This window comes from Perognathus longimembris, chromosome 8 (assembly GCF_023159225.1).
Source record: "Perognathus longimembris pacificus isolate PPM17 chromosome 8, ASM2315922v1, whole genome shotgun sequence".
In the NCBI taxonomy this organism is placed as follows: domain Eukaryota; kingdom Metazoa; phylum Chordata; class Mammalia; order Rodentia; family Heteromyidae; genus Perognathus; species Perognathus longimembris.
In genome coordinates, this window is record NC_063168.1 from 61125061 (window position 1) to 61148463 (window position 23403).

General features: G+C 56.1%; 2 protein-coding genes across 6 annotated transcripts; both read right to left on the minus strand.

Moving 5' to 3' along the window:
• Positions 1-137: 137 nt before the first annotated feature.
• Khk (ketohexokinase) lies at positions 138-13305 on the minus strand. 4 transcript variants are annotated; one of them, XM_048353268.1, is made up of 10 exons: positions 13137-13304; positions 8305-8421; positions 5765-5899; positions 5443-5577; positions 3662-3734; positions 2560-2706; positions 745-833; positions 494-651; positions 303-411; positions 138-264 (listed from the first exon to the last, which is right to left on the minus strand). In XM_048353268.1, the coding sequence occupies exons 1-9, from the start codon at positions 13226-13228 to the stop codon at positions 326-328; spliced, it is 1032 nt and encodes a 343-aa protein (XP_048209225.1). In that variant the 5' UTR covers positions 13229-13304; the 3' UTR covers positions 138-264; positions 303-325. The 4 variants fall into 4 exon arrangements, with proteins under 4 accessions (XP_048209225.1, XP_048209227.1, XP_048209226.1 ...); XM_048353270.1 differs by lacking the exon at positions 5443-5577 and having other exon boundaries at positions 13137-13305; XM_048353269.1 differs by lacking the exon at positions 5765-5899 and having other exon boundaries at positions 13137-13297.
• An 878-nt stretch (positions 13306-14183) lies between these two features.
• On the minus strand, positions 14184-22244 carry Emilin1 (elastin microfibril interfacer 1). 2 transcript variants are annotated; one of them, XM_048353260.1, is made up of 9 exons: positions 21584-21665; positions 21017-21105; positions 20622-20747; positions 19955-20175; positions 16867-18786; positions 16455-16571; positions 15813-15830; positions 15536-15673; positions 14184-14883 (listed from the first exon to the last, which is right to left on the minus strand). In XM_048353260.1, coding segments are annotated over exons 3-9 (2754 nt in total). In that variant the 5' UTR covers positions 20624-20747; positions 21017-21105; positions 21584-21665; the 3' UTR covers positions 14184-14545. The 2 variants fall into 2 exon arrangements, with proteins under 2 accessions (XP_048209217.1, XP_048209216.1); XM_048353259.1 differs by lacking the exon at positions 21017-21105 and having other exon boundaries at positions 21584-22244.
• Between the last annotated feature and the right edge of the window lie 1159 nt (positions 22245-23403).

Consider the following 23403-nt stretch of genomic DNA (forward strand, 5'->3'; position numbering starts at 1 on the left):
CTCCGAGCCTGGCGGGAAGCTTAGTGTGGAGGATGGTTGTGGGGCTGGGGAGAGGAAGAGGGGATGCCAAAGCCTTAGGCATCTCAACCAGAGCCGTTCGGACATCAAGGAGGACAAATAGATGGCCAGAAGCAGCCGCTTTGGGGAAAGAGATTTATTTGCTCTGTGGCCGCACAGGATGAGCCAGGGCGGGACAAGGGACACCAGCGGCCGTTCCCACGTGCTGGGGAAGCAGGGCCGTGGGCCATCCAGCTGGGTGAAGGCAGCGGCAGGCAGTGAGGCCAGTCCCTGAGGGGAGGGGCGCTGGTGCCCCAGCCACCAGTGATCACACGATGCCATCGAACCCCTGCAGGCCACACTTCGTGCCGGCCACCCGGCAGCCAAACCTGAGCGCATCCTGCATGCTGTTCCCTGCGGAGGGGACAAGTAGGGGTCTGCGTGCTGTTCCCACGGGCTGGCCCAGCCCCGCGAGGACCCCCTGCGTGGCACTCACCCTGGGAGAGGCTGAAGATCACGGAGGCGTTGAAGGTGTCTCCAGCCCCCAGGGTGTCCACCACCCGAGGCGGCGGGAAGGCCTCTGAGTGGAGCAGCTGGCCATCAGGGCCCAGGGCACTGGCGCCCTCCTCAGCCCAGGCACAGACCAGCGTGGCCCTGGAAGAGGTCCACTTAGCTGGGAGCCCCCCCACACCCGGTGGGGCTGACTCCCCACGTCCCCTAGGGCCCCTGCCTGGCCTCCCCACTCACCCCTTCTTCACACGACTGTACAAGCCCCTCAGGGCTTCTGCGGCTGACTTGTACCCCAGGTGCTTGGCTATGTCTTTGCTGACAAACACCTGTAGGTAACAGAAGAGAGGCTGAGGGGCTGGGGATATAGCCTAGTGGCAAGAGTGCCTGCCTCGGATACACGAGGCCCTAGGTTCGATTCCCCAGCACCACATATACAGAAAAACGGCCAGAAGCGGCGCTGTGGCTCAAGTGGCGGAGTGCTAGCCTTGAGCAAAAAGAAGCCAGGGACAGTGCTCAGGCCCTGAGTCCAAGGCCCAGGACTGGCCAAAAAAAAAAAAAAAGAAGAGAGGCTGGCGGCCACTCACCACCAACAACCTGAGGTTGCCCCCGTGAAACAACACAGCTCCCCAATATAGCTACCTATCAATCCCCGCATGGCATCTCACTGTCTCACAGGAACACAATTTTATGTTTGCTTACAGCACAGCCTGGTGAACTGGAACACCGAAGCTCTAGTCCAGTTTGTTCCAGTATTAGGGAGTTGAAAACCCACAGTGGGTCTGGAGCACCATCTTGTGGTGAAACATATCCCTGCCCAGTTAAATAGTGCAAATTCCCTGGCGTGAGTGAGCTTTGTTTGCTTTCCACACACAAATATGCACCCCACCCCCACCCCGACAAGTTTCTCTAGAACTCTCAACATTAGCTGTACTCCCAGAGATAGCTATGGTGAGAAGAGGGGCTGGGAATGTGCTCAGCGGTAGAGTGCTTGCCTAGCATACATAAGCCCTGGGTTCAATTCCCCAGCACCACATATACAGAAAAAGCCAGCAGTGGCGCTGTGGCTCAAGTGGCAGAGTGCTAGCCTAGAGCAAAAAGAAGCCAGGGACAGTGCTCAGGCTCTGAGTTCAAGACCCAGGACTGGCAAAAAAAAAAAAGAAAAGAAGAAAGACTGGGCTCTACCCTTACCAGTTAAATAAGAGGGAGAGGGAAAGAGGGAGAGAAAGAGAGAGAGAGAGAGAGAGAGAGAGAGAGAGAGAGAGAGAGAGAGAGAGCGCACAGCTGGATGCTGGACAGCTTACACTTATAATCCTTGCCAGTCAGGAGGTTGAGATCTGAGGGTTGAGATTCAAAGCCAGTGTGGACAAGAAATTCTGTGAGATTCTTATTTTCAATTAACCAGCAAAAACCCAGAAGTGGCACTGTGGCTCAAGTGGTAGAGTGCTAGCCTTGAGCGGGAAGAAGCCAGGGACAGTGCTCAGGCCCTGAGTCCAAGCCTAGGACTGGCAAAAAAAAAAAAAAAAAAAAAAAAAGAAGAAGAAGAAAGAAAAGTTTGTCTTGAGTATAAAATCTAAGAGACTATGCCCAAACCCTGACTGAGTTCAAGCCCCAGTACTGAGGGAGAGGGGAGAGCAGGAGAAAGAGAGGGGGCAGGTGAGAGCAGAGAAGAGAGGAAAGAGAGAGGAGAGGAGAGTGAGACTGATTCAGCCATCCATATTTTTAAATTATGCCCCAGGACCTGAGGCTGGGATTAACTAAATTCCATTTGCCCTGCCTTACCCCAATTTCCCTGTGCAGTCCCCTTCCTGCCCTCTGCCACCCACCCTCCAGAGGTAAATGAGCCTTGGAACCTCAGAGAACAGCTTGATCCCCATACTTTGGGGTGGAAGGCTGAGAGGAGGCTGGGAGGGAAAAGGCCTGGGGCTCTCTGGGCACCCTTATCCTTCCCCGGGAGCCGCCCTTTGGAGCCTGGTATGTAGGCAGGACCACCCCCACCAGCCCAGCCCCTCTAAGAGCGGAGTGTGGCAAGGGGCAGCTGGGCTGGGTACTCACCACCTCTCCATAGCCAAACAGTTGGAACAGCTCCTCTCGGGGCTTCTCTATCTCCACAGACACCCGAATCTGCTGCGGCGGCGGCTGCCTGGCGTTGTGCTGTTCTATCCGCTGCAGCATCTTCACTTGTTCTGATGCATTCCGGCCCTGGGGCAGGATGGGGCTAGCTCAGGAAGTGCCCGGCTCATAGAGCTCATTCTGGGTGAGGAGGTAGAGGGCTTGGAGGAGCTCGACTGGAACCCCATCCTAAGCTTCAAAACTTCAGGGCTGGAGACCTTATGCACCCGCTTTGCCACTCGACCAACCAGGCGATTACAAAATAAAAGGACACGAGTGCAATGGTGCATGCCTGTAACCCCAGCACGAGGGAGTGCTGAGGCAGAAGGATCGAGAGTTCAAGGCCAGCCTGAGCTATATATCCAGAAAGAAAGTCTTCCTTCCTCTGAGCCTGTCTCCCTTCTACTATCTTCCATTTTTCCTTGCAGGGCCTCATGTTTGTTAGGCAGATGCTCTTCCACTTGAGCTATAAACTCCAGTGGTCTGCTTTTAGGTTATTTTATAGATAGGGATGGGGGGTGTGTGGTAGGGCTGGCTTTTGACTATAATCCTTCATATGACCGCCCCAATAGCTAGCTGACAGGTACACACCACTACCCTCAGGTGGTTTTATTGAGATGGAGTCTAAGTAACTTTTTTTGCAGTCTAGCCTCAAACTACAATCGTGCCAATCTCCACCTCCCGAGTAGGTGGGATTACAGGCTTCTTGTAACCTCACCATGTTAAGCCACCATGTCCAACCTCTTTTCTGGCTTTTTGAGATAGTCTTATTATATAACCCAGGACAGATTCCAACTCAGATTCCAACTTGCCTCAGCCTCATGAGTACTGGGATTACAGGCATATTGCTGTCACATCTAATGAGAGAGACTTTCTGAAGGATCTACGATAATTTAAGTGACAGTACTAGGATTGGAACTCAAGATTTCTTAGGGTTTCCTCTCATCCAGCCTCCAAGACTTCTCCCTTGGAGCGATGGCTTTCATTTGCTTTATTAGGGAACTGAATCAGCCTGGCTGAGCGCCCAACACAGAACAGAGCTTGCCTCAATGTGGATCCATTTGAACCTGGTCAGATCAACCTTCTCGAAGTCCTTAGCAGACACATCTGGCAGGTTCCTAAGCCACAAGAGATAAGGGGTAGGGAAGGTGCACGGTGAGGTCAGCCAGCATTAGGCTTTCTAACTGGCTGCTGAAGACCCCAGACCTAGCAGTGCTGCTAGCAGCATGGCAGGAAGCTGAGAAGCATGCAATTCTTGGGATAACCTCTAGGCCGAACTCTGTCCCAGACGGCTGTCACTTCACCTTCTGGGTTGCTGGGGGCTAGCTCTCTGGGCCTAGGAGAGCACAATGTCCCAGAATGCTCTGAGTGCCAGAGCCTACCTTTCCCAGAATCCCTCTTGCTGCCAGCATACAGCTCCCAGCATGCAGTGTCTGGGTGAATGACAAGGCCCCTGTCAGCTGCATGTTCTAGTCCCACTTACTTTTGGTACCCTAGCATTGTGAACTTGCCTGTGACGACCAGAACACCCTGTCCTGAGTTTGGTAACTCTCAGAGGACAAAGTTGTCACTTGAAGAAGAGTTTGTGTTTGGCTAGTCTAGGAGTGGAAGCCCACGAAATGGTCTGGCCCCCTCCCACCAAACTCCTTGGCCAGAGACCTATCATAGCCCATGCTTCCCTCCAGGTGTGGTCCCTGGCTGTGTGACTGGGGCTTTTCTGAGGCTGCGGCTCCACTGGTACCCAGGGCTGGCAGCTGTAGCCTCACAGGCCTGCTACAGTTGGAGGTATGTGAGTGAATATGCCTGAACCAAGGCCAGGGAACATGTTTCTCCTCAGAATTCCACTCCCATGCTGCAAATGCCCACGTGATGTCCTTAATCAGGTGCTGTAGATTGTTACTGAATAGGTAATAGACTGTCCAATGATAGACTGAAGGTCACTGCTAGCATGTGTGTGTGACCGTGTGTGTTGGGATAGAGGCCAGCATCATAAAACTTGTTCTGGAATGACTCCTCCTCTCCCCCAGGTCCAGTGTGGTCAGGCTAAGGCAGTAAGAACAGCGAGAACCCCAGGGCAGCTGGGCTCCAGCCCTCAGTCCTAGCCTGTCCCTGTCACGTACGAGGCTCTCAGCAAACTGAACCTCTGAGCTTCTTCAGGAGGGCGTCTAAAGGTGTGAGGACGGTGGCAGCTCACACTCGGGTCTCTGAATGGATGCCCCCCCCCTCCATATTGCATGACATCTGCTGGTCCTGATCTGCCAACTTATCATTCCCCTTCCTCCTCCTCCTCCAGCACGGACTGCAAATACTGTGTGGCGCGCTTGCTGCGTGGCGTTCGGCTTCATCTCGGTGGGACCTGTGCGGCCTCAGCGCTTTGGATCACGCCAGTCTCAGCTCTGTGGTGCCATGCTGCAGGCTGGCAACTGTGGCATTTCCCTCAGAAATCCCAGCGGGTCCCCTTGCCCTTCAGGGACTTCCACAAGGCAACCGCCCCTCTCCCATCCCTGCCTTGGGAATCGTTTGTCCCACCCCAAGCTGGTGATTGACTAATTATGGAGGAATCACGCCAACAATTACATTCTGTCCAGACCTGCCTCCCCATCCTCGGCGGTGGCCAACGCCGGGGACCACGCGGAGAAGAGCCCACCCCTCCCACCTCACTTCTCCCCTCATCGACAGCAATTGGGAAATTACCAAACGGCTCGGCTCGGGGGCGATTTCTGGCAAAAGGAAGTCATGAGGGGGCAGCAGCGGGATGCCCACCTCCGCGAGTGAGGGGACTGATTGATTGGTGGGTTGTGGCAGGGCCAAGGCCAGGTGCCTTACGTGTCGTAGAGCAAAATGGTACGAGAACCATTGGAGTTGTTGACGATGCAGCAAGAGCAAGGGGTCTCCCCCCTGCTCTGCCAGGCCACATGAGACACATCCACGCCCCGCCGTTTGAAGTCAGCCACCAAGAAGCTTCGGGTGGAGCCCAAGCCAAGGAGAGGGCAAGGAGATACAAGTTAGAGCCTACACAGGGCCTGGATCTTCCCCAGGCGTGGGGAGGAGGTGCTGGAACGCAGGGGCCTCTGGGAGAAGAAGAGTCCTGTCCTGGGAGTTGAGTGCCGGCGCTAGCAGCTTGCAGAGAGCAGACAGATGCACAAACCTGTAGGCATGGAGGATGGTGCGGCTACCGCTGGCTTCGTTGATGATGACTGTGGAGGTGGGAATGGAGCCTGAAGCTTGATAGACCGCGTGGCGTAGATCCACAGCATAGCGGCGGAAGTCAGCCAGGACAAAACTGCCGGGGTGGAGCAACCCAGGGGAAGGGCAGTTCGGCAAACACTTGGGGAGCTGGGAGCTAGGTGGCAGGGACACTAGAGACCTTGAAAGGTAACAGTGCAAGCGGAGTAGAGGCTGGGCGAATCCCAGTTTTGCCACGGGTTGTGTTGTACATGGGGTCAGGAGGAGCCGTTCCAGGGTCTGGAACTAGGGTGCAGAGCTAGGATTTGGAAGGGATGTTTGTTATTGTTCACTTATTTGTGGTGCTAGGTTTTGAACTCAGGGCCTCACACTAGGCTAGGCTGGTGCTGTACCCCTTGAGCCGTGCTATTTGCTGGTTATCTTGGAGATAGAATCTAGTGAACTTTTCCACCTGGGTTGGCCAGAAACAAGATCCTATAGATCTCAGCCTCCCGAGTAACTAGGCTTGTAGGCACGAACCACCAGTGCCCAGCTTGGAAAAGACATTCTTTTAGGTCCTGGCTCTGTCTTTCAAGTCAAATTCAGGCTGGAAAGAAATGGTTCTTGCTCACAAGGCTAGACCCGGGTAAATTGGAAGCCTAGAATATCTACCTTGTTTGAAACAAGTAGGTGTGGACATTGTGGCCTACTTCATGCCAGGCCCAAGCAGAATTAATAATTACCGAGGTGGTACTTTGCCCCCCCCCAGCTGCCCTCTGCAAGCTCAAGCCCATGGCACTGTCCTCTCTGGAATCCTTTCCAGGCCTCCTGGGATTCCTCACTCCACGTGTCCTTCAGGATGCCCAGCCGGGACGTGCTGCCGTCCTGGTGGGCCTGCTCACTGCCCTGTCCTCCCAAAGCTGATGAGCCAGGAGCTGGCCTTCCGCAGCTGATATCCCTCTGCATGGACCCAGTCCACATTTCCCACAATGGCAGAGTGGATCTCAGGATGTCCCTTCATAAAGACTGAGCTAGCAGGACTAGCCATCCCTAAAAGCATAGGAAGTGGCAACTAGGCCCCGCAGCCCAGCCCCTACCTGGCATTTCTCATTACGACTCCACTCTCAGCAGCTCCAAAACTGGACAAAACGAGGTTGTAGGCACCAGAGCCTATAACTCAGGGGTCCTTGCAAAAGTGGTTCCCCTCCCCAAGCATCTGAGATATGGTTTTGTTTACCAAATAACATTTGTGTCCACGGTGTCTAGTATGCGGTAGGTGCTTATTAAATATTTGTCAAACACCTAGGAACTCTGAATGGCCCACCTACCAACATGATGGCTATGTCAAGGAGAATCTGCCACCCTAAGCAAGAGCTGCAATCCTGCCTCCAGCCAGGACAGGGGGAACTATTCCAGAGAGCCTCTGTCCTGTCTCCAGGTCGGCTTTCTGCCCCTGTTTGCTGGGGGCCAATTCACAAAGCATGGAGTTTGGCTGTGGCTCCTGTGGCTGGCTCTGGAAGCAACCCCTCAAACTAAGGTTCAAAGGGCTGAGCGTAACAGGCCAGGAACCTGGCCACCTGCCCCGGGGCCCACAGTGGGCAAAGTGTGGGCCTCACCTCCCGATAAATGCTTGCTGAGTTGGCAGTGCCAGGGGTCAAAGGGCCCTTGAGTCCTTGGAGCAGCTAACATGGAGAAAGCACGTGGGCCACCTATGGGCTGCAGCTTCCACAAGGAGCTGGGAGGCATGGGTGATGGACCCGGCTTTGGCACATGGCTCCCGGGTGTCCTGAGCAGGGACGTGCTATGGCTCCTTCCATGAGGACAGGAACACTAGCCCTGCCCCTCCGCGGGGAAAGGAACCAGGCCTTGCTGGGCCCTGGGAGCACGGAGGCTGCATGTCCTGCGGGAGGAGGGCTGCAGTGTGTCCCTAACTGCCTTCTGCCTGAAGCTCAGTCAGGAGAAAAGACGCGAGGGGGCAAAGGCAAGCCCACCGCAGTCGGTAGGAAGCAAAGGAAGGAAGGAGGCTGGTGCGGCCTAAGCAGCTCCACTGCAAGCCATGGGAAGGAAACCTTCCGGGCAGCATCAACTCCTGAGCCGCAGCCAGGCTCTCCTGGGAGGGCCTAGGGGGCTCATTATCCACTGCATCCCCTCCTGCCTGTTTCTCCTTCTTTTTTCTTTTCATTCTTTCTTTCTTTCTTTTTTTGATCATAGAACTGGAACTCAAGGCCTAGGCACTGTCCCTGAGCTTTTTTGCTCAAGGCTAGCACTCTACCACAGTTCCTCTTCCAGTGTTCTGATGGTTAATTGGAGACAAAAGTCTCATGGACTTTCTGATCCTCAAATCCCAATCCTCAGATCTCAGCCTCCTGAGTAGCTAGGATTACGGGTGCGAGCCACAAGCTCCCGGCTCTTCCCACACATTTCTAGTGGTTCACCAACCATTCCCTTCTGCTCCCAGGCCCACCTCAGGTTCAGACGTCCTGCTCAGTGACCTCCCCCAGTGGGCGACCCCCCGGGACTCACTCAGCAACATGGTCATGGGCCAGGGAGCCCATGAAGGCACAGGGGGCTCCAAGCAGGGAGAGGACAGTGCAGGAGTTGGACGCATTACCTCCACGTTGCCATCTCTGGGACAGGCACCTGCAAAGCACAAGGTGGATTCCTGCAGCCCTGCCACGCTGTGCCCGAGAGAGGCAGAACAAGCCACAGGCCCTTGGGGAGCAGTCCATAGAATTCAGGAGCCAGGGGGGCATCCCCAGAAAGCACCTAGGCATCTCTGCATGAAGCAGCTCCCAGCCAAGGGAGGGGCTTGGCTGCCAGCCAGGTCTGACACCGCCCCCCCGCACCCAGCACCCGGATGGCATATTCGTGCTCATGGCAGGGGGTCTTCTGGATGTTCCTAGAGAATCAGGAAATCATCTGCTGGGGTCCACCACAATTTGAAGGCTCCACCAACACAATGACAGCCACTCTCAGAAGGCTGTATCTTCAGCCTCATTCTTGATGACCTGGTCAACTCTAAGGGTTCGAAGACCAAGGGTCTCTCCCTAAAGGGGTCATGTTTACTATCTGCTCCTGTCTCAGGAGAGCCCACGTAAATACTCACTGCAGGGCCACAAAACAACATGAGCAGGCAGGAGAGCCAGCCCAGTGTGTAGCGATCATAGTGGAGGGATGGAATGGAGCTCAGTGGCAAAGCCTAGAATGCTCATGGCCTGGGGTTCAAACTACAACTCTTAAGAAATAATGTGAGGCTGGGAATGTGGCTTAGTGGTAGAGTGCTTGCCTAGCATGTATGAAGCCCTGGGTTCAATTCCTCAGCACCACATAAACAGAAAAAGGCAGAAGTGGCGCTGTGGCTCAAGAGGTAGAGTGCTAGCCTTGAGCAAAAAGAAGCCAGGCACGGTGCTCAGTCCCTGAGTCCAAACACCAGGACTGGCAAAAAATAAAAAGAAGAAGAAATAATGTACCAGACGCTGATGGCTCACACCTGTAATCCTAGCTGTCCAGGATTACAATTCAAAGCCAATGTGGGCAGGAAAGTATCTTATGTTCACTAAATTACCAAAAAGCTGGAAGAGGACCTGTGTCTCAAGTGGTAGAGCACTAGCCTTGAGCAAAAGATGATTAAGGACAGCGTCCTGGAGTTCAAACCTCCAGACTGGTATGTGTGCGCACACACGCACCCCCTCCCAATAATGTGTGTATGGGAGTGACTTTTACAATGTTAAAAGTCCAAAAAAGCCGGGCACTGGTGGCCCACATCTATAATCCTAGCTACTCAGGAGGCTGAGATCTGAGGATCTCGGTTTGAAGCCATCCAGGGTAGGAAAGCCTGTGAGACTCTATCTCCAATCATAGAAAAAGCTACACCTGGGGCTGTGGCTCAAGTGGTAGGGCGCCCGTCTTGAGCAAAAAGCAGTTCAAGAAGAGCGCCCAACTGGGGCTGGGGATATGGCCTAGTGGCAAGAGTGCCTGCCTCATATACATGAGGCCCTGGGTTCGATTCCCCAGCACCACATATACAGAAAACGGCCAGAAGGGGCGCTGTGGCTCAAGTGGCAGAGTGCTAGCCTTGAGCAAAAAGCAGCCAGGGACAGTGCTCAGGCCCTGAGTCCAAGGCCCAGGACTGGCCAAAAAAAAAAAAAAAAAAAAGAAGAGCGCCCAAGCCTAGAGTTCAAACCCAAGAGCCGGAAAAAACAAAACTTGTATACATATACACTTTGGTGAGTTCTCCAGTAATACTGTAAGGCCAACAGTGTAGATGGCTATTTGCATGTGCCAGCTGTAGTAGTGGTAGTAGTAGTAGTAACAGTAGTAAATGGTAATAGTAGCAGCTTACAATAAGAGAAACAAGTGACAAAAAGTCATCAAGAGAAATAACCATGGGATTACATTCCTGTAGTCTCAGCAACTTCAGAGGCAGAAGCAGAAGGATCTCAAGTTTGAGGCCAGCCTAGGCTGTCTTAAAAAATAAAACAGTGGGGATAAGAATCTGGCTCAGGGGCTGGGAATACGGCCTAGTGGCAAGAGTGCTTGCCTCCTATACATGAAGCCCTGAGTTCGATACTCCAGCACCACATATATAGAAAACAGCCAGAAGTGGCGCTGTGGCTCAAGTGGCAGAGTGCTAGCCTTGAGCAAAAAGAAGCCAGGGACAGTGCTCAGGCCCTGAGTCCAAGGCCCAGGACTGGCCAAAAAAAGAAAAAAGAAAAAAGAATCTGGCTCAGTGGTAAAGTGCTTGCCCAGCATGCATGAAGCCCTGGGTTCGATTCCTCAGTACCACATAAACAGAAAAAGCTGGAAGTGGTGCTGTGGCACTAGCCTTCAGCAAAAGAAGCTCAGGGACAGTGCCTAGGCCCTGAGTTCAAGCCCCAGGACTTGAAAAATAAATAAATTGAATAAATAAGTAAATAAATAAAACAACAAAAGAGACTAGAACTAGAAAGTTTAGACCAAGCTATATTTGCATAAAATTCAACCCTGGGGTTCTGTCAAGCCTAGGGGAAAGGAGGGTACAGTCTCACTAGGAAAAAGGATTCATTTTTGTAAGGGATCAAAGATCTGTCAAGATAAGTGCTTTAGGAATATTTTTTTTCTGCACAAAGAAAGGAGCCTAGAGGAAGGGATCTGCTGAAGATCATATTAATAGCTAATGACAAAACTGACACGAAAGATGAGTCCTCCAAAGCCATTGCTATTAATCCTGTGATTTTTTTTTTGTGAGCACATTTTAATTTTATCGAGGGGTTTCATGGTGCTATTGCTATACGTGTGTAATGTACTTTGATCAAATTCACTCCCTCAGCCACTCTTTCTTATTCTTTGATGAAAAGCACATAGGCCCAATACCATGGCCTGGTCTGCTTTCCTCTTTCTTTTTCTTTCTTTCTTTCTTTCTTTCTTTCTTTCTCTTTCTTCCTTTCTTTTTCTTTCTTTCTCTTTCTTTCTTTCCTCCTTCCTTCTTCCTTCCTTTCTTCCTTCCTTCCTTTCTCTCTCTCTCTCTCCCTCTCCCTCTCCCTCCCTCCCCCTTTCTTTCTTTCTTTTTGTGCCAGTACTTGGGCTTGAACTCAGGGCCTGGGTACTGTCCCTTAGGTTTTTCGATCAAGACTGGTGCTATGCTACTCGAGCCATACCTCCAACTTGCAGCTTTTTGCTGGTTGATTAGAGATAAGAATCTAACCAACTTTTCTGCCTGGGATGGGTTTGAAATAAGATCCCAAATCTCAGCCTCTTGAGTAGCTAGGATTACAGGTGTGAGCCATCGGCCTCCTGCCCTATGATGTTTCTAAAGACGCGAAAAGGAGTTCACTGAGGAATACTTCAAAGGCACACTGGCATTTCCTTTGCAGAAGAGCTCAGACAGCGCCAGGTGCTTTCTGAAGGTTTCTACTGGGCATGGACTGTAAGAGGCAGGGGCCACTTCTCAGGGCAATGGCTGAGTTCTGAGACCTGAGGCCCCTGGGACAGGTGGGGCTGATCCTAGGGCTGGCTCCATCTTGGTAAGTAGTTAGACATACCCAGCAGCACACCCTATATCCCTTCCCCATGGTCCCTGGACCCCTGGCAAACAAAGCAGCTCAGAGCAAAGGGGAAACTCCGTGAGATGGGCAGCAGCAAAGGACAGGAAGGACAAGAGCACAGAGGGCTAGGGCATTCGGTTCTGAGCTAGGAAAGTTGTAACGGCTGCTGTGCCCGTTGTTCAAAAGATGGCCTAGTCAATTTTCTCTACATCTTCAGCTATAAAATGGATTTGATTGATGCTTTTCTCTTCCTGGAGAAAGTATGAGATAATGCTTGGAAGGAGGGGGAGTATGTGGACCCAAAGCAGGATGAGTTCACAAGCCCCCATTCCAGTTGCTTCAGGCCTCTGAGCACTGCGGTGTCTCTCACCAGAGTTCACCTTGAGTTGTCATCAGTTCTCAGCTGAGACAACTGGTGGCCAAGAAGCAGTTCTCCGCGTGAAGTGTCTGTCCCACCTCATGGGAAGCCTTCATGGCATGGCGGCGTAACAGAGTGGCCCTCATGCAAAGCAAAGCCAAGAACCACCAAAGAGCCCTTCAACTCCTGCCCACAGCTAAGAAGGGCATTTCTTCTGTTCACCTATCTTTGTAAAAAAGACTTCTGATAGACTCTGTTTGGGATTTAGTATCAAGAAATAGCTTGTTTTGGTGCACGAGCCAGTTCTGCTCAATCCAGAGAAGCCCCAGGTTTGCCTGTCGTTCTAGTGAGTCCTGAGATATAGGCAAACTCAAGTATCAGTGTTTGAGTGTTCTAGGACAATCTCACTATATATAGCAAACCTATAACTACATTATAAACTACTTTGCATCCTTTTTAAAAAAAAATTTAGCAATGGGTGGGATACACATGTGGTAAAATAAACCACAAGTAATTGTTGGTGACAGGCAAGTATAGAGGCTTGGGATTCTTCTTAATTTTCTTACCATGTACCCTTGGACAAATCACTGTATACTGAAGTCACCGTGTTTCAGTAAATGGGGTCTGGAAAAGCCCCACACAGTCCCAGGATTGAGATGGGAAGTGGCTAGCCCTGCTGACCAAAGCCTGGGCCTTGAGCATAGTGGCTCCTGCCTGTGGTCCCACAACTTGAGAGGCTGAAGCAGGAGGGTACAGGGATACAGAGTTCAAGGTCTGTGTGGCTACAGAGCAAGGCTCTCCCCACCCCACCCCCACCCCTCTCCTGAGTGTTGTTTTTAAAGGCCTCCGCTCCAGTCTCCGGCTTCCCTGGCAGAGAGCACGGCAGGCTGGCCTCGCTGGCTCCACAGCCCAGCAGTCTTGGCAGCAGGTTGCATCGGCCCCCTGGGGTCTCCGAGGGGCCTGGGTGCCCCTACCTGCGGTCCGTGTCCTCCTCTGGGTACTTGTCTACCACATTGATGACGTCCAGCACCACCAGCCCCACACACAGAATCTGCTTCTCTTCCATGAGGCCGCTCACCGCTGGCTGTCCAGGGCCTGCTGAGCTCGGCCTCCTATATGCACTGCGGCCTGCTCCCGGCTCCCCGGGCTCCCCCCGGGCTCCTCCCCGGAGGCGGGCCCCGCTCCTCCCGCAGGAAGCCTCCAGCCTCTGCAGGGGCGCTAGGGGGCCAGGCCCGGCCCCGCGCAGCGCCACACCTGTCAAGACTGGCAACCCGGGCACGCCTCCGCCTCCGGAGCGCAGCCGGGAAACCGAGAATGCACCGCGGAAGCGCGCAGCCCGCGCCACCTCCCGGCCAGGCCCGCGCCCGTCCGGGGACTGGCGACCCTGCACCGGAGCGGCCGGGCCGGGGGTGGCAGCTGCTGCAGCCCCAGTAGCCCGCGCCCTGCCCGGGAGCCCAGTCCTTCCCCCCCACCCCCCGTGGGGCCCGAGGAGGAGCCCGCAGGGTGGGTCGGCGTCACGGCTCAGGGACAGAAATGGAGGGCGCGGCGACCCCTAGCGGACACGGGGGGGAGGGAAACCAGCGTGACCCGAAGGAGGACCCCGCAGGGACCGCACGCGCCGCCCCATCTGGCGACCCCGCGGGGACCCCGCGAACAGGCCCACCTGGCGACCCCGCAGGGACCCCGCGCGTCAGGCTACCTGGCGACCCCGCAGGGACCCCGCGCGCCGGCCCACCTGGCGACCCCGCAGGGACCCCGCGCGTCAGGCTACCTGGCGACCCCGCAGGGACCCCGCGCGCCGGCCCACCTGGCGACCCCGCAGGGACCCCGCGCGCCGGCCCACCTGGCGACCCCGCAGGGACCCCGCGCGCCGGCCCACCTGGCGACCTGCATTTCTGGGGCCAGAATGGATGGAAGGCGGCGAGCGCAGTGGGAGGCCCGGGGTCTCCAGCCGCGGTTCTGTTTACCCGCGAACACGTCCATGCTGGGGCAGAATGTTATGGTTTTGTAAAAAAAAAAAAAAAAAAAAAAGTGTCTTTATTTATTATTCCTGAATGATTTAGAATGCTGGTGGCGGCGCGGGCCCGGAAGCGCCCTCGATGGAGCCAGGGAAGTGGCCACGCGGCCGGTGGAAGGGAGGATGGAGGATGGGCTCCGGCTCCTGGAGCGAGGCTCCCGGGGGTCCCCAGGGCACGCGCCCAGGCCGATGGCTGCGGCTGGGCTGGGCTCGCCCGAGGCCCCGCGTCCGCGCGTCCCGGCCGTGGAGAGGCCGCTCCGAGCGTCCGCAGCGCGGCGGGGCCGGGGTGCGGCGGCTCCCCGAGGGCTGTGGGTGCCCGAAAGACTCCCCGTGTGGCGGTGTGGCGGTGGAGACCCCGCGGCGGGTCTACGCCTGTTCAAGCTCCAGGTCCCCATAAAGCAAGGCTCCGCTGAAGATGGTGAGCGGCTCCTCCGAGTGCGCCAGCTGCCCCATGACCAGGTCGATACAGACGGTGTCCCCGGCCTGCAGTGGCAGGATGAGGCTGAAGACGCCCAGAGCGCCGGGGCTGGGCTGGCTCTCGGCCACGGGCTTGTTCTCCAGACCCTCCGGTTCGTAACCCCCGGAGTCGATGCGGGCCACGCCCAGGTTAGAGCGCGACAGCACGGCCTCCACCTTCTCGTGCCGGTGTCCCGTGAGCACCGCGCTCAGCAAGTAGCGTCCCGCCAGCGGCGCAGTGAACACGCCTGGGGACAAGAATGGCAGTCAGGCGGGAGACATGGCAGGGCAGACGTTAGGAGGCCCTGCTAGACCACGGGCGGGGCGGGGCGGGGGGGGGGGCGGCTTGCATTTCATTTAATTAGGTGGAAGACTATAGGAGAATGGGCTCCACCTTCTCATTTCCCCATCCTCCCTCTGTGCGTCGTTCTGTGTGTTTCCCTCTTGTAATATTTGTGTGTGTGTGTGTGTGTGTGTGTGTGTGTGTGTGTGTGTGTGTAGTGTTGAGGATCAAACGGAGAGCCTTATACATGCTAGGCAAATGAGCTACATCACCAGCACCAGCACCATATATATTCTGTCAGTACTGGGGTTTGAATTCCCACACGTGCCGGCTTGCCAGGCAGATGCTCTATAGCTGAGCCATACCTCTGGCCCACCCTAGGGCACTCAAAATAGGACCTGGACACAAATAGACCCCAGTGTATGTCCTCTTCTCCTCACCCATCCCCTCAGCTAACGCTGGGGTGAGAGTTAAGTAAGTGAAGGATGGGGCAGGGGTCGTTTAACCTAGAGACCAAAAACATTCACATCATCTGAAGAGGCAAAAACACCACCACAACACTGTCCTGCTGCGTCCATCCCCCCAAGTACTCAACCCAATACCTCACCCTCGCTCACCTGTCTCTGGATCGTAGTAGCCTCCATCATTGAGCAGGACTCTGTCGAAGGGGACTGTGCCTGGTTCTGACCGGGGCAAACTCAGGGCAGCTGAAAATGCCACCCGGGGCATAGAGACTGCTGGTGCCCCCTCCTCTCCTGGGTTGAGGTAAGGTGGATGTTACAATAGGTCATTAATCAGTTGGCTGGCCACCCTCCCCTCTACCCAGGCAGCCCAATGGTTTCCATCTTCCAGCCCTCTTCTCCCCCCCACCCTCCCAGTCTAATGGGAACTTACCCTGTTCACCTTGGGGACCTGTGGGGAGAGGGAAGGGAACAGTGAGAAGCAGGGCAGTTGTCACCCAGTCTCTCAGCAAATATCTGCTGCTGAATTTCTTTCTACTCTGAGTGCTAGATGGGTTTCAAAGCTGGAAGAGGGTACCAAGAAAAGGAGGAATGGAGTGTCTATTCTGTCTAACTGCTGGGCTGTGAGCCCTAGCCTTCAGCACTTATGGCTCATCCTTAGTCTCTAGTACAGCTGCAGAACCAAGATACCCAATGGCAAAGTACAGAGACCATCCCAGCTCCTAGTCACTTTCTCCTCTATCCACTGCCAGACATTAGAAACCCCCCGTTTCTTCCCCCTTCCCCCTTCTCTATCAAGATAAGAGAGAATGGGCTGGGAGAGCTTGCCAAGCATACATGAAAGCCTGGGTTCCATTCCTCAGCACCACATAAACAGAAAAGGCCAGAAGTGGGGCTGTGGCTCAAGTGGTAGAGTGCTAGCCCTGAGCAAAACAAGCCCAGGCCCTGAATTCAAGCATCAGGATTGACAAAAAAAAAGTCAGAGAGTAGAATTTCACACCTAGGACTGCCCAGGTGGCAGGTAGCACTGCCCAGGTAGCAACTCTGGTATAGCAAAGGTCTCAAGTCCACATACCTGGTGGTCCAATGGGTCCCTTTTGTCCATCCTTGCCTGGAGGTCCTGGAGGTCCAGCAGGGCCTGGGGGCCCCTGGACTCCAGGAGGCCCTGGGGGCCCAGCCTCACCCGAAGGCCCTATGGCAAGAAAATTAAGTGGAGGGAGAGTCATAAGGAGTTTCTGATGGATGACAAAACTGAGTGGAATAGTTGGGGATATGGTGGGTTTCTGGATGGCACCTCCACCCCAGGTCTGAGCAGCCAGAGGAAGGGAGGGGAGGGAGTTAGGATCTTGCATCTTCTCTCTGGACATACTGCCTCCTGGAAAAGTGGCTGGGGCCACAATTTCGACTTGGCAGAGCCAAGAGGAGATAAAGGAGATGAAAGAAGTGAAGACAGAAGGAAATGGCTTCCCTGCCTCCTTTGCTCTCACCAGTGAGATCCTTCAGGCTGAATTGCTGCAGGCGGTCTTCCAGGAGCAGCAAGGAGCTGTTGAGGGCACTGAGCCGTCTGCCCAGGCCTGCTTGTCCCCCCAGCAGCTTCTCCAGCAGGGCAGCCTGGGTCAGGGTGGTGCTGTTGGTTTCCCGTAGCCCAGCCCAGAGACCCGCTACGTGTCTGGAAAGGCCTTCACGCAGTCCTTGCAGGCCCGTGGCCACCGTGTCCAGCCGCTCACAGACTCCCTCAAGACGGCCCAATCGCCCCTCCAGGCTGGGGCACTGGCCGGCCTGGGCCTGTCCCTCCTCCAGGCCTCGGAAGCGCTCCTCGCTTTCTGTCACGTGCTCTGTGGCCTCCTGTTGCAATCTGTTGATCTCAGAAATGATGCTGTTCTTGGTGGCCCCCAGGTCGGCCAGGTCAGCACCCTGGCCCTCCACCGTGGTCTGGAGCTCGTGCAGGGAGTCGTTGAGGGAGCTGAAGGTGAGGATGACCTCAGACAACTCTCCTTGCAGGGCCTGCAGGGCTGAGCCTGAGCTGCCCCCAAACACGCTGAAGCCATCTAGGGGTCCACGGCTCGGTCCCCCGACACCTGGGCCAGCCCCAGGGCCCCGTGGAGGTAACAGGGGGCAGGAGCAGCGCTCCACACCATCCCGAAGGCGGCCCAGCTCCTCCTGGACGCCACTGCAGGCCCCGCAGCCCTCGTCGCCACGGGCCTGCAGCAGCTCCTCGAGCTGGCCCAGCTGCGCGGCGGTGAGGTTCAGCCGCAGCGCCAGGTCCGCGGCCGCCGCCTCCTGGGCGCGCATGCGCTCCTGGAGCTGGCCCACGGCCCCGCGCAGCGTCTCCAGCAGGACCTGCTGGGCCTCCCCCGCCGCCCCCACCCTCTGCAGGCCCGAGCCCACCACGCGCAGCTGGCCCTCGCTGTCCAGCACTCTGCGCTCCAAGGCCCTGAGCATCTCACCGGCGGCCGAGTCCTGCTCCCCGCGGGCCGTGGAACAGAGCTGCCCGCACGCCTGCACGGCCCCCGCCACCTGTTCCTCCAGGAGATCCAAGCGTGCGCCCAGGCCCCCGCTCACATTGGCCAGCAGCCCCTCCAGCTTCTCCACGCGGCCCCGGGCCCCGGGCAGCCAGTGGAGCAGGCCCCCTGGCTCCTGGGTCCAGCCCTCGCCCTGGCCCTCGGAGGGGCCCAGGGTGGCGTTGAAGCGATCCTCCAGGCGGGAGAGGCGGGAGGCGAGGCTGGTGTAGCCTGGGGGGTGCCCCCCTTGCCCGGCGGCTCCCCCCAGCTCGGTTCCGCGCCGGCCGCTCAGCACGGTCACGGAGCCCGCCACCACGTCCAGCCGGCGCTCCAGCTCGGCCAGTCGCCGGCCCAGCTCCGGAGGGCAGCATTCCGCCGGGGGCCTGCGCCCCGCGGCCGGGCCCGCGAGCTGCCGCTGCCGCTCCTCCACCGCGGCCAGGGCCTTCTCCAGCGCTCGCAGCCGCTCCCGGTCTTCCTGCTGCTGCCGGCGGAAGCCATCGAGCCCCGCCAGGCACACCGAGCAGGACTCCTGCAGCCGCCGCTCCAGCTGCCGGAGCAGCTCCTCACTGGGGCCGGCCGGGGCTGGGGCCGGGACCCGGCCTTCCCCGCCGCCGCCGCCACTGTGATGGTTGTTGAGGTGGCCCAGCTCTTGGTCATGCGTGGAGACGCGGTTGTCGAGGAGTTGCAGCTGGTGCTGGATCTCATTGAGGGTTTCGTGCACGCCAGGGCGGGCGGCCGCGTCTGCCGGCTGCTGCCTCCCGTTGAAGGCTGTGTCCACGGCCCGCTGCACGTCTTCCGCCAGGCGCCCGCTCAGCCCCTGCAGGACACCCTGAAGGCCTTGCATCTCCTTGGTCAGACTCTGCACTTGCTGCTCCAGCTGCTGCACCTTCTCTGACTCCCCGGGACCTGAAGGGAGGAAAAGGAAGAGCACGGAGGGGCTGAACATCAGAGCTCAGAGCATCAGAGCTCCTAACGCCAGCAAGAATCAGAGGCCTCACTGCCTCTACCTCCTCTTTGATCTAGGCAAGAAAAGAAGAAAGAAAACTCCATTCTCAGAATCCCTCTAGGCCATATTTGGATTATGGCTCCATATTCCTTACAGCTTCTCCCCAGGAAGACGCTCTTAACTCTTCCCACTTGATAGCTTGGGAAACAGAGAAAGAGAAGTGTTAACTAGCTTGCCCACGGATTACAAGTATAACAAATGGCAAAGCCAAATTTCAAATCCAGATTATTTGTCTTGCCATCAAGCCCTTTTGGCTTGTCCACAGTGTCTCTTAACTTCATGGATATTGTCATTTCTTCTGGGAAATGGGATGGCGTTATCCTCTATCGTGGGACTATCAAATGGCACAAAATGGGAGTGTGAGGGAGGCACTCTGGCCACCACACAGTAGCAATGACTGGGCACACTTCCCTACAGCACCGTGGGGACAAACAAGAGGCTCAGTGACACGCCTGCTGGAATTCTGGCTGGATGGTCAGAGTCAGCCAGAAGTTCCTGTTTCCCTAATTATAGTAGGGCTATCTCTTTGTCAGAAAAAGAGCACATCCGGTGTGCCTGGTGAGCTCAGGGGAGTGAAGACAAGCAACAAGGACTGCTGCATTCTGGGACTTGCAGTCCCCAGAGGCCATGGAAGGGTCTGGGATCTGTAGTCAGATGCAGTGCATGCTAGGACTTGTAGTCTCCACTGTTTTCTCCATAGACAGAGCTTCCCAAAGGAATTCCTTCCTTCTGCAGCTGTTCCCAGCTAGGAAGGATCTTGGCCACAGGTAGGCGTATGTGAGCACATTCTCTTTCTGCCTTCTTTCCCCATCTGGTCGAGGTCTTTTCTGCCTTTCCTAGTCTCACTCTGACTGACATCCATGTGCGTGCCTGTACACACACACACACACACACACACACACACACACACACACACACACACACTGCAATCTCGGGGATCTCATTAACTGGGTTCTGGCTCTCTCTCTCTTCCCTCTGATTTAGAAGGTAATGGTTTTCCCTTAGCAGCCTAGCCCCCAGCTTGTCTACCCAGGATCCCCACTCCTTGCCAGCAGCTCCCACACTCACCTTCTCCCCCAAGTCCACTGAGATGGCTGCCTGCACTGGAGCCAGAGAGGTTGGGGCGGGCAGGACGGGGCCTGGGGTGCGGGGTGGAGGGTGCGGGCCCCAGCGCTGGGGCAGGACCTTCTCCACAGTCATCTCCCCTGTACCCTTGACAGCACCGCCATTCCATATCTGTCACTGTCTTGTAGGCCACACGGTAGCGAGGACGGAAGAAGTTTCGATACCTGGCAAAGGTAGAGGGAGGGAGTCTGTTTTCCCTATGTGGTTAGTAACCCTGGTCCCTGACCTCAGAGGCGAGCAGCTGCTGGTGGGCAATGCCTGTACTTCATGCTAGGTCCCCCGTTCTGGCCAGTATGTGCCCTTGCTCAGTTGACAGCTGTCAGCTCTTTGTCCAAGAGTCAAATCTCCGCTCCCTCTCCCCTTGTCATAGGCTGGAACCATGAGCTCCTGATCTGTCCCAGAGAAGGCCTGAGGGCCAGAGACAAGGGAATTGTGCCTTCAATATCCCACCAACCAAGCTATTGCCATAGCATCTCCTCAAAATGGCTCTGATTGAAGCCCTCTCCTGTCCCTTGGTATCAGCTTTGTACAAACTCCCTGAATGGCCACCAGCCTTCTACCCTTGCCAGAGCTCCCACCAAGTGCCCATTTCCCCATGCTGGGGGCTCACATGATGCTTCCAGGACACTGGGGCTGGCCCCAGCTGCAGGGTTGATAGTCTGACTTGATGAAACTCTCTACTCCATCTTCAAGCACACAGCTCACAGTCCGGGTTACCACATAAGCACACCAGTTCCTGTAGACACAACCCTACGTGGGCCAAAGGACCAGAGACACACACCCCAGACGAGGGCTCAGAGGGGCTAACAAAGGGCTCTGGGGACCAGTGAGAACCAGGGCCGGGACAGGGGCAGCCCTCACCCCCACGCCTTCCTGTGCAGCCAGAGCAGATAAAGACTTTTCAAGGCGAGGGGAAGTACAGAATGGAAAACAGTAACGGAGAGAAATCAGTGCTCGTGAATGTAGTCTTGGCTACTTCTAAAGTCGCACAAATGCTTGTCCCACCTGGTCACACTATGTGTAAGCTGGCCAGCTGGGTGTCTGTGGATGATCCTCTGGACATGGCTCTCCCACCTCAGGGAGAAGACAGAGTCCTGCCCAGGTTAAGTAGAGAATTAACCACGGATGAACTCTGCCCTTCTTGGCCCCCTTCAAGCTGGCCCTTGATCTGTGGCTGGCTGGAGAGCCGAAGGTAGCTGACCGACCAGGAGTGGGGTTAGAATTATGGATTCCTGCATGGGCCAAGGAATCCCTAGGGAAGGACAGATGGCTGAGGACAGAGGGCTGGCATACAGCTGGCACCAGGCAGGAAGGCCCGGCCCATTCCCATGACAGTCATTTCCCTGGGCCCTCAAAATGCAGGTCCCCGTAAGGAGGAGGTGGGAGCTGGTTCCCTCCCACTGTAGGCCACTTGGGCCCTGGAACACACCCCACAAGAAGATGGGCATGTGAGGGGCCACTGATGGATGGGTTTTGTCTCTCCCCTCTTTCTGGCATTGGAAGTAAAGTCAAGGAAGGTAGCTAGCATACATCTTCCCACCCACCTCGGCCCTGGCTGGGGCACCCTCTTACCTGTGGCGGCTGGCGGGCCGGGGAGCGTTCTGGGCCTGGGGCCTCCCAGGGCTGAGGGCCCCATTGCCCGCTGTGTAGAGGCTGTAACCTCGAGGAGGGTAGCTGGCAGCTTTGGTGGCTGCAGTCAGCAGGCAGCAGAGGTAGCAGCTCCAGAGGGTGCTGGGGGCCATGGTGGGGTACTCCTTTCAGCTCTCAGAGGCACATCCCGACCTGACAATGAGTGCCTCTGCCTGGCCCCCCGGGGATGCCGCTGCTCCAAAGCTCCAGGGACCGCACGCGGGGCCAGCCTTGTGCCCCACAGGAAGCCAAGGCCAGCAGCCCCCAGCCACACAGGCCCAGTCACACGCCTCCTCCTTGGCTGCCAGGCCTGACCCTTCTCCCCCTCCTCTTTCCTTCTCAGGCTCCTGTCTGTCCCTCCCTCGGCTTCTTCCGCTCTCCTCTTCTGCACTTCTGAGGGGAGTCTGTTCTCGGGGGCCCCTGGCCTCCTGCGCCTGGTCCCTGCCCTTCTCAGATGCTGTTTCCTGAGCCTCCACCCCCTGACCCCCGCTGGCCCTCCTCTGGTCTCCCTGTCCTTTTCCCTGATGACCAGATCGTGGGGGTGACAGGCTTCACCCCTGTGGCTGTTCAGAGGCACAAGAGTGACTGTGGGGCGGGCCAGCCTCCTCCCTCCTCTCTCATTCCCCTCCCTTCCCCCCTGTCTGGCTGGCGGTCCAGCCTCCCTCTTCCTCCCCCCACCGCTCCAACCATCGTGCGCCACATCTGCTTCTTGTTAAGTCGGGGGGGGGGGGAGTGGAGAGAGAGAGAGGGAAAGAGAGAGAGAGAGAGGAAAAAGGAAAAACAGAAATGTGGAGTTGCCGCAGGGCTTGGGGCCAGGATCTCAGACAGGACACATGGATCCAGGACCAGAGCTGGCCCAGGACTGGTGACTAGGACCGGGAATAAGAGCCAGAGTCTCAGTTCTCCTGGGCCAGGACAGCCTCTTATGGGAGAGGATGGGGAAGGAGGGAGGGAGCCCAAGGGAGAGAGCAGGAGGGCAAGACTATATAGGGGAGAATGAATGTAGAGGGCTCAGCAGGCCCTCCCTCCCTATCTGATCTAGAGGCCTCTTTTAGAGATGTGAATGCTAAGGACCCAAGACCAGAAAGGATTGTGCAGGGTTATACAGAAAGTCAATGTCCTCTAATGTACAAATCAAGCATTTCTAAATACCCAGGTCAGTGGCTCAGGAGAAACAAGTCAGAGAGGGGAGAGAGCTCTCAGGCGGGAGGAAAAGATGGAGTCCACCGAGGCAGGCAGGAAGTCTAGAGAAAACAGAAAAGGAAGAAAGGAATCAGGAAATGGGGTGGAGTGGTAGTGATAAGTTAGGTCCTTTTACTCTCTCCAGCAGGCCAAGAGCCCTCAGCTTGCCCTGAAGGCTCCTGGTAAGATGTCTGGCCTGTAAGCCTGGCCTCCTCCTCCAGCTGTGCTCGGAACCAGGCTTTCCCAAGTGGGAAAAGGGGTTCTAGACAGAGGGGAGACACGAAGGTGCTGACACTGTGATGGTGCCCCTGTCACAAAGTAGTATCTAAGACTCAGTCACTGTCAACTAAGAAACAAGTCAGGCTGTCAGAGAATGGAACACAGTCCCTAAGCAGAGAGCCACCAGAAGGCAGGACAGATCAACTGCCAAGAGACCAAGACAAAGGGATGATGTGTGTTCTGGCTAAGAGGAGGGGAGAAACAGCTGGCTGCTGGGGTAGTCAGAGTAGAGCCGGAAAAGACAGAACTTGAACAGTGCCGGGTGGTAAAAAAACAGAGACTTAGGAAGGGTAGAGAGTTCT

Bases quoted from the DNA above. Each gene is read 5' to 3' on its own strand.
- Khk (XM_048353268.1), bottom strand. From the start codon at position 13,228: ATGGAAGAGAAGCAGATTCTGTGTGTGGGGCTGGTGGTGCTGGACGTC. The intron at 2,707-3,661 runs GCAAGCTCTGTT...ATCCTGCCCCAG, and splicing joins TCAAATGGATCCACATTGAG to GGCCGGAATGCATCAGAACA. The intron at 834-2,559 runs GTGAGTACCCAG...TGTTACCTACAG, and splicing joins TGTTTGGCTATGGAGAGGTG to GTGTTTGTCAGCAAAGACAT.
- Emilin1 (XM_048353259.1), bottom strand. From the start codon at position 21,753: ATGGCCCCCAGCACCCTCTGGAGCTGCTACCTCTGCTGCCTGCTGACT. The intron at 18,787-19,954 runs GTGAGTGTGGGA...TCCTCCCTTCAG, and splicing joins CAGTGGACTTGGGGGAGAAG to GTCCCGGGGAGTCAGAGAAG. The intron at 14,884-15,535 runs GTGAGCGAGGGT...TCTTGTCCCCAG, and splicing joins CTACTACGATCCAGAGACAG to GCGTGTTCACTGCGCCGCTG.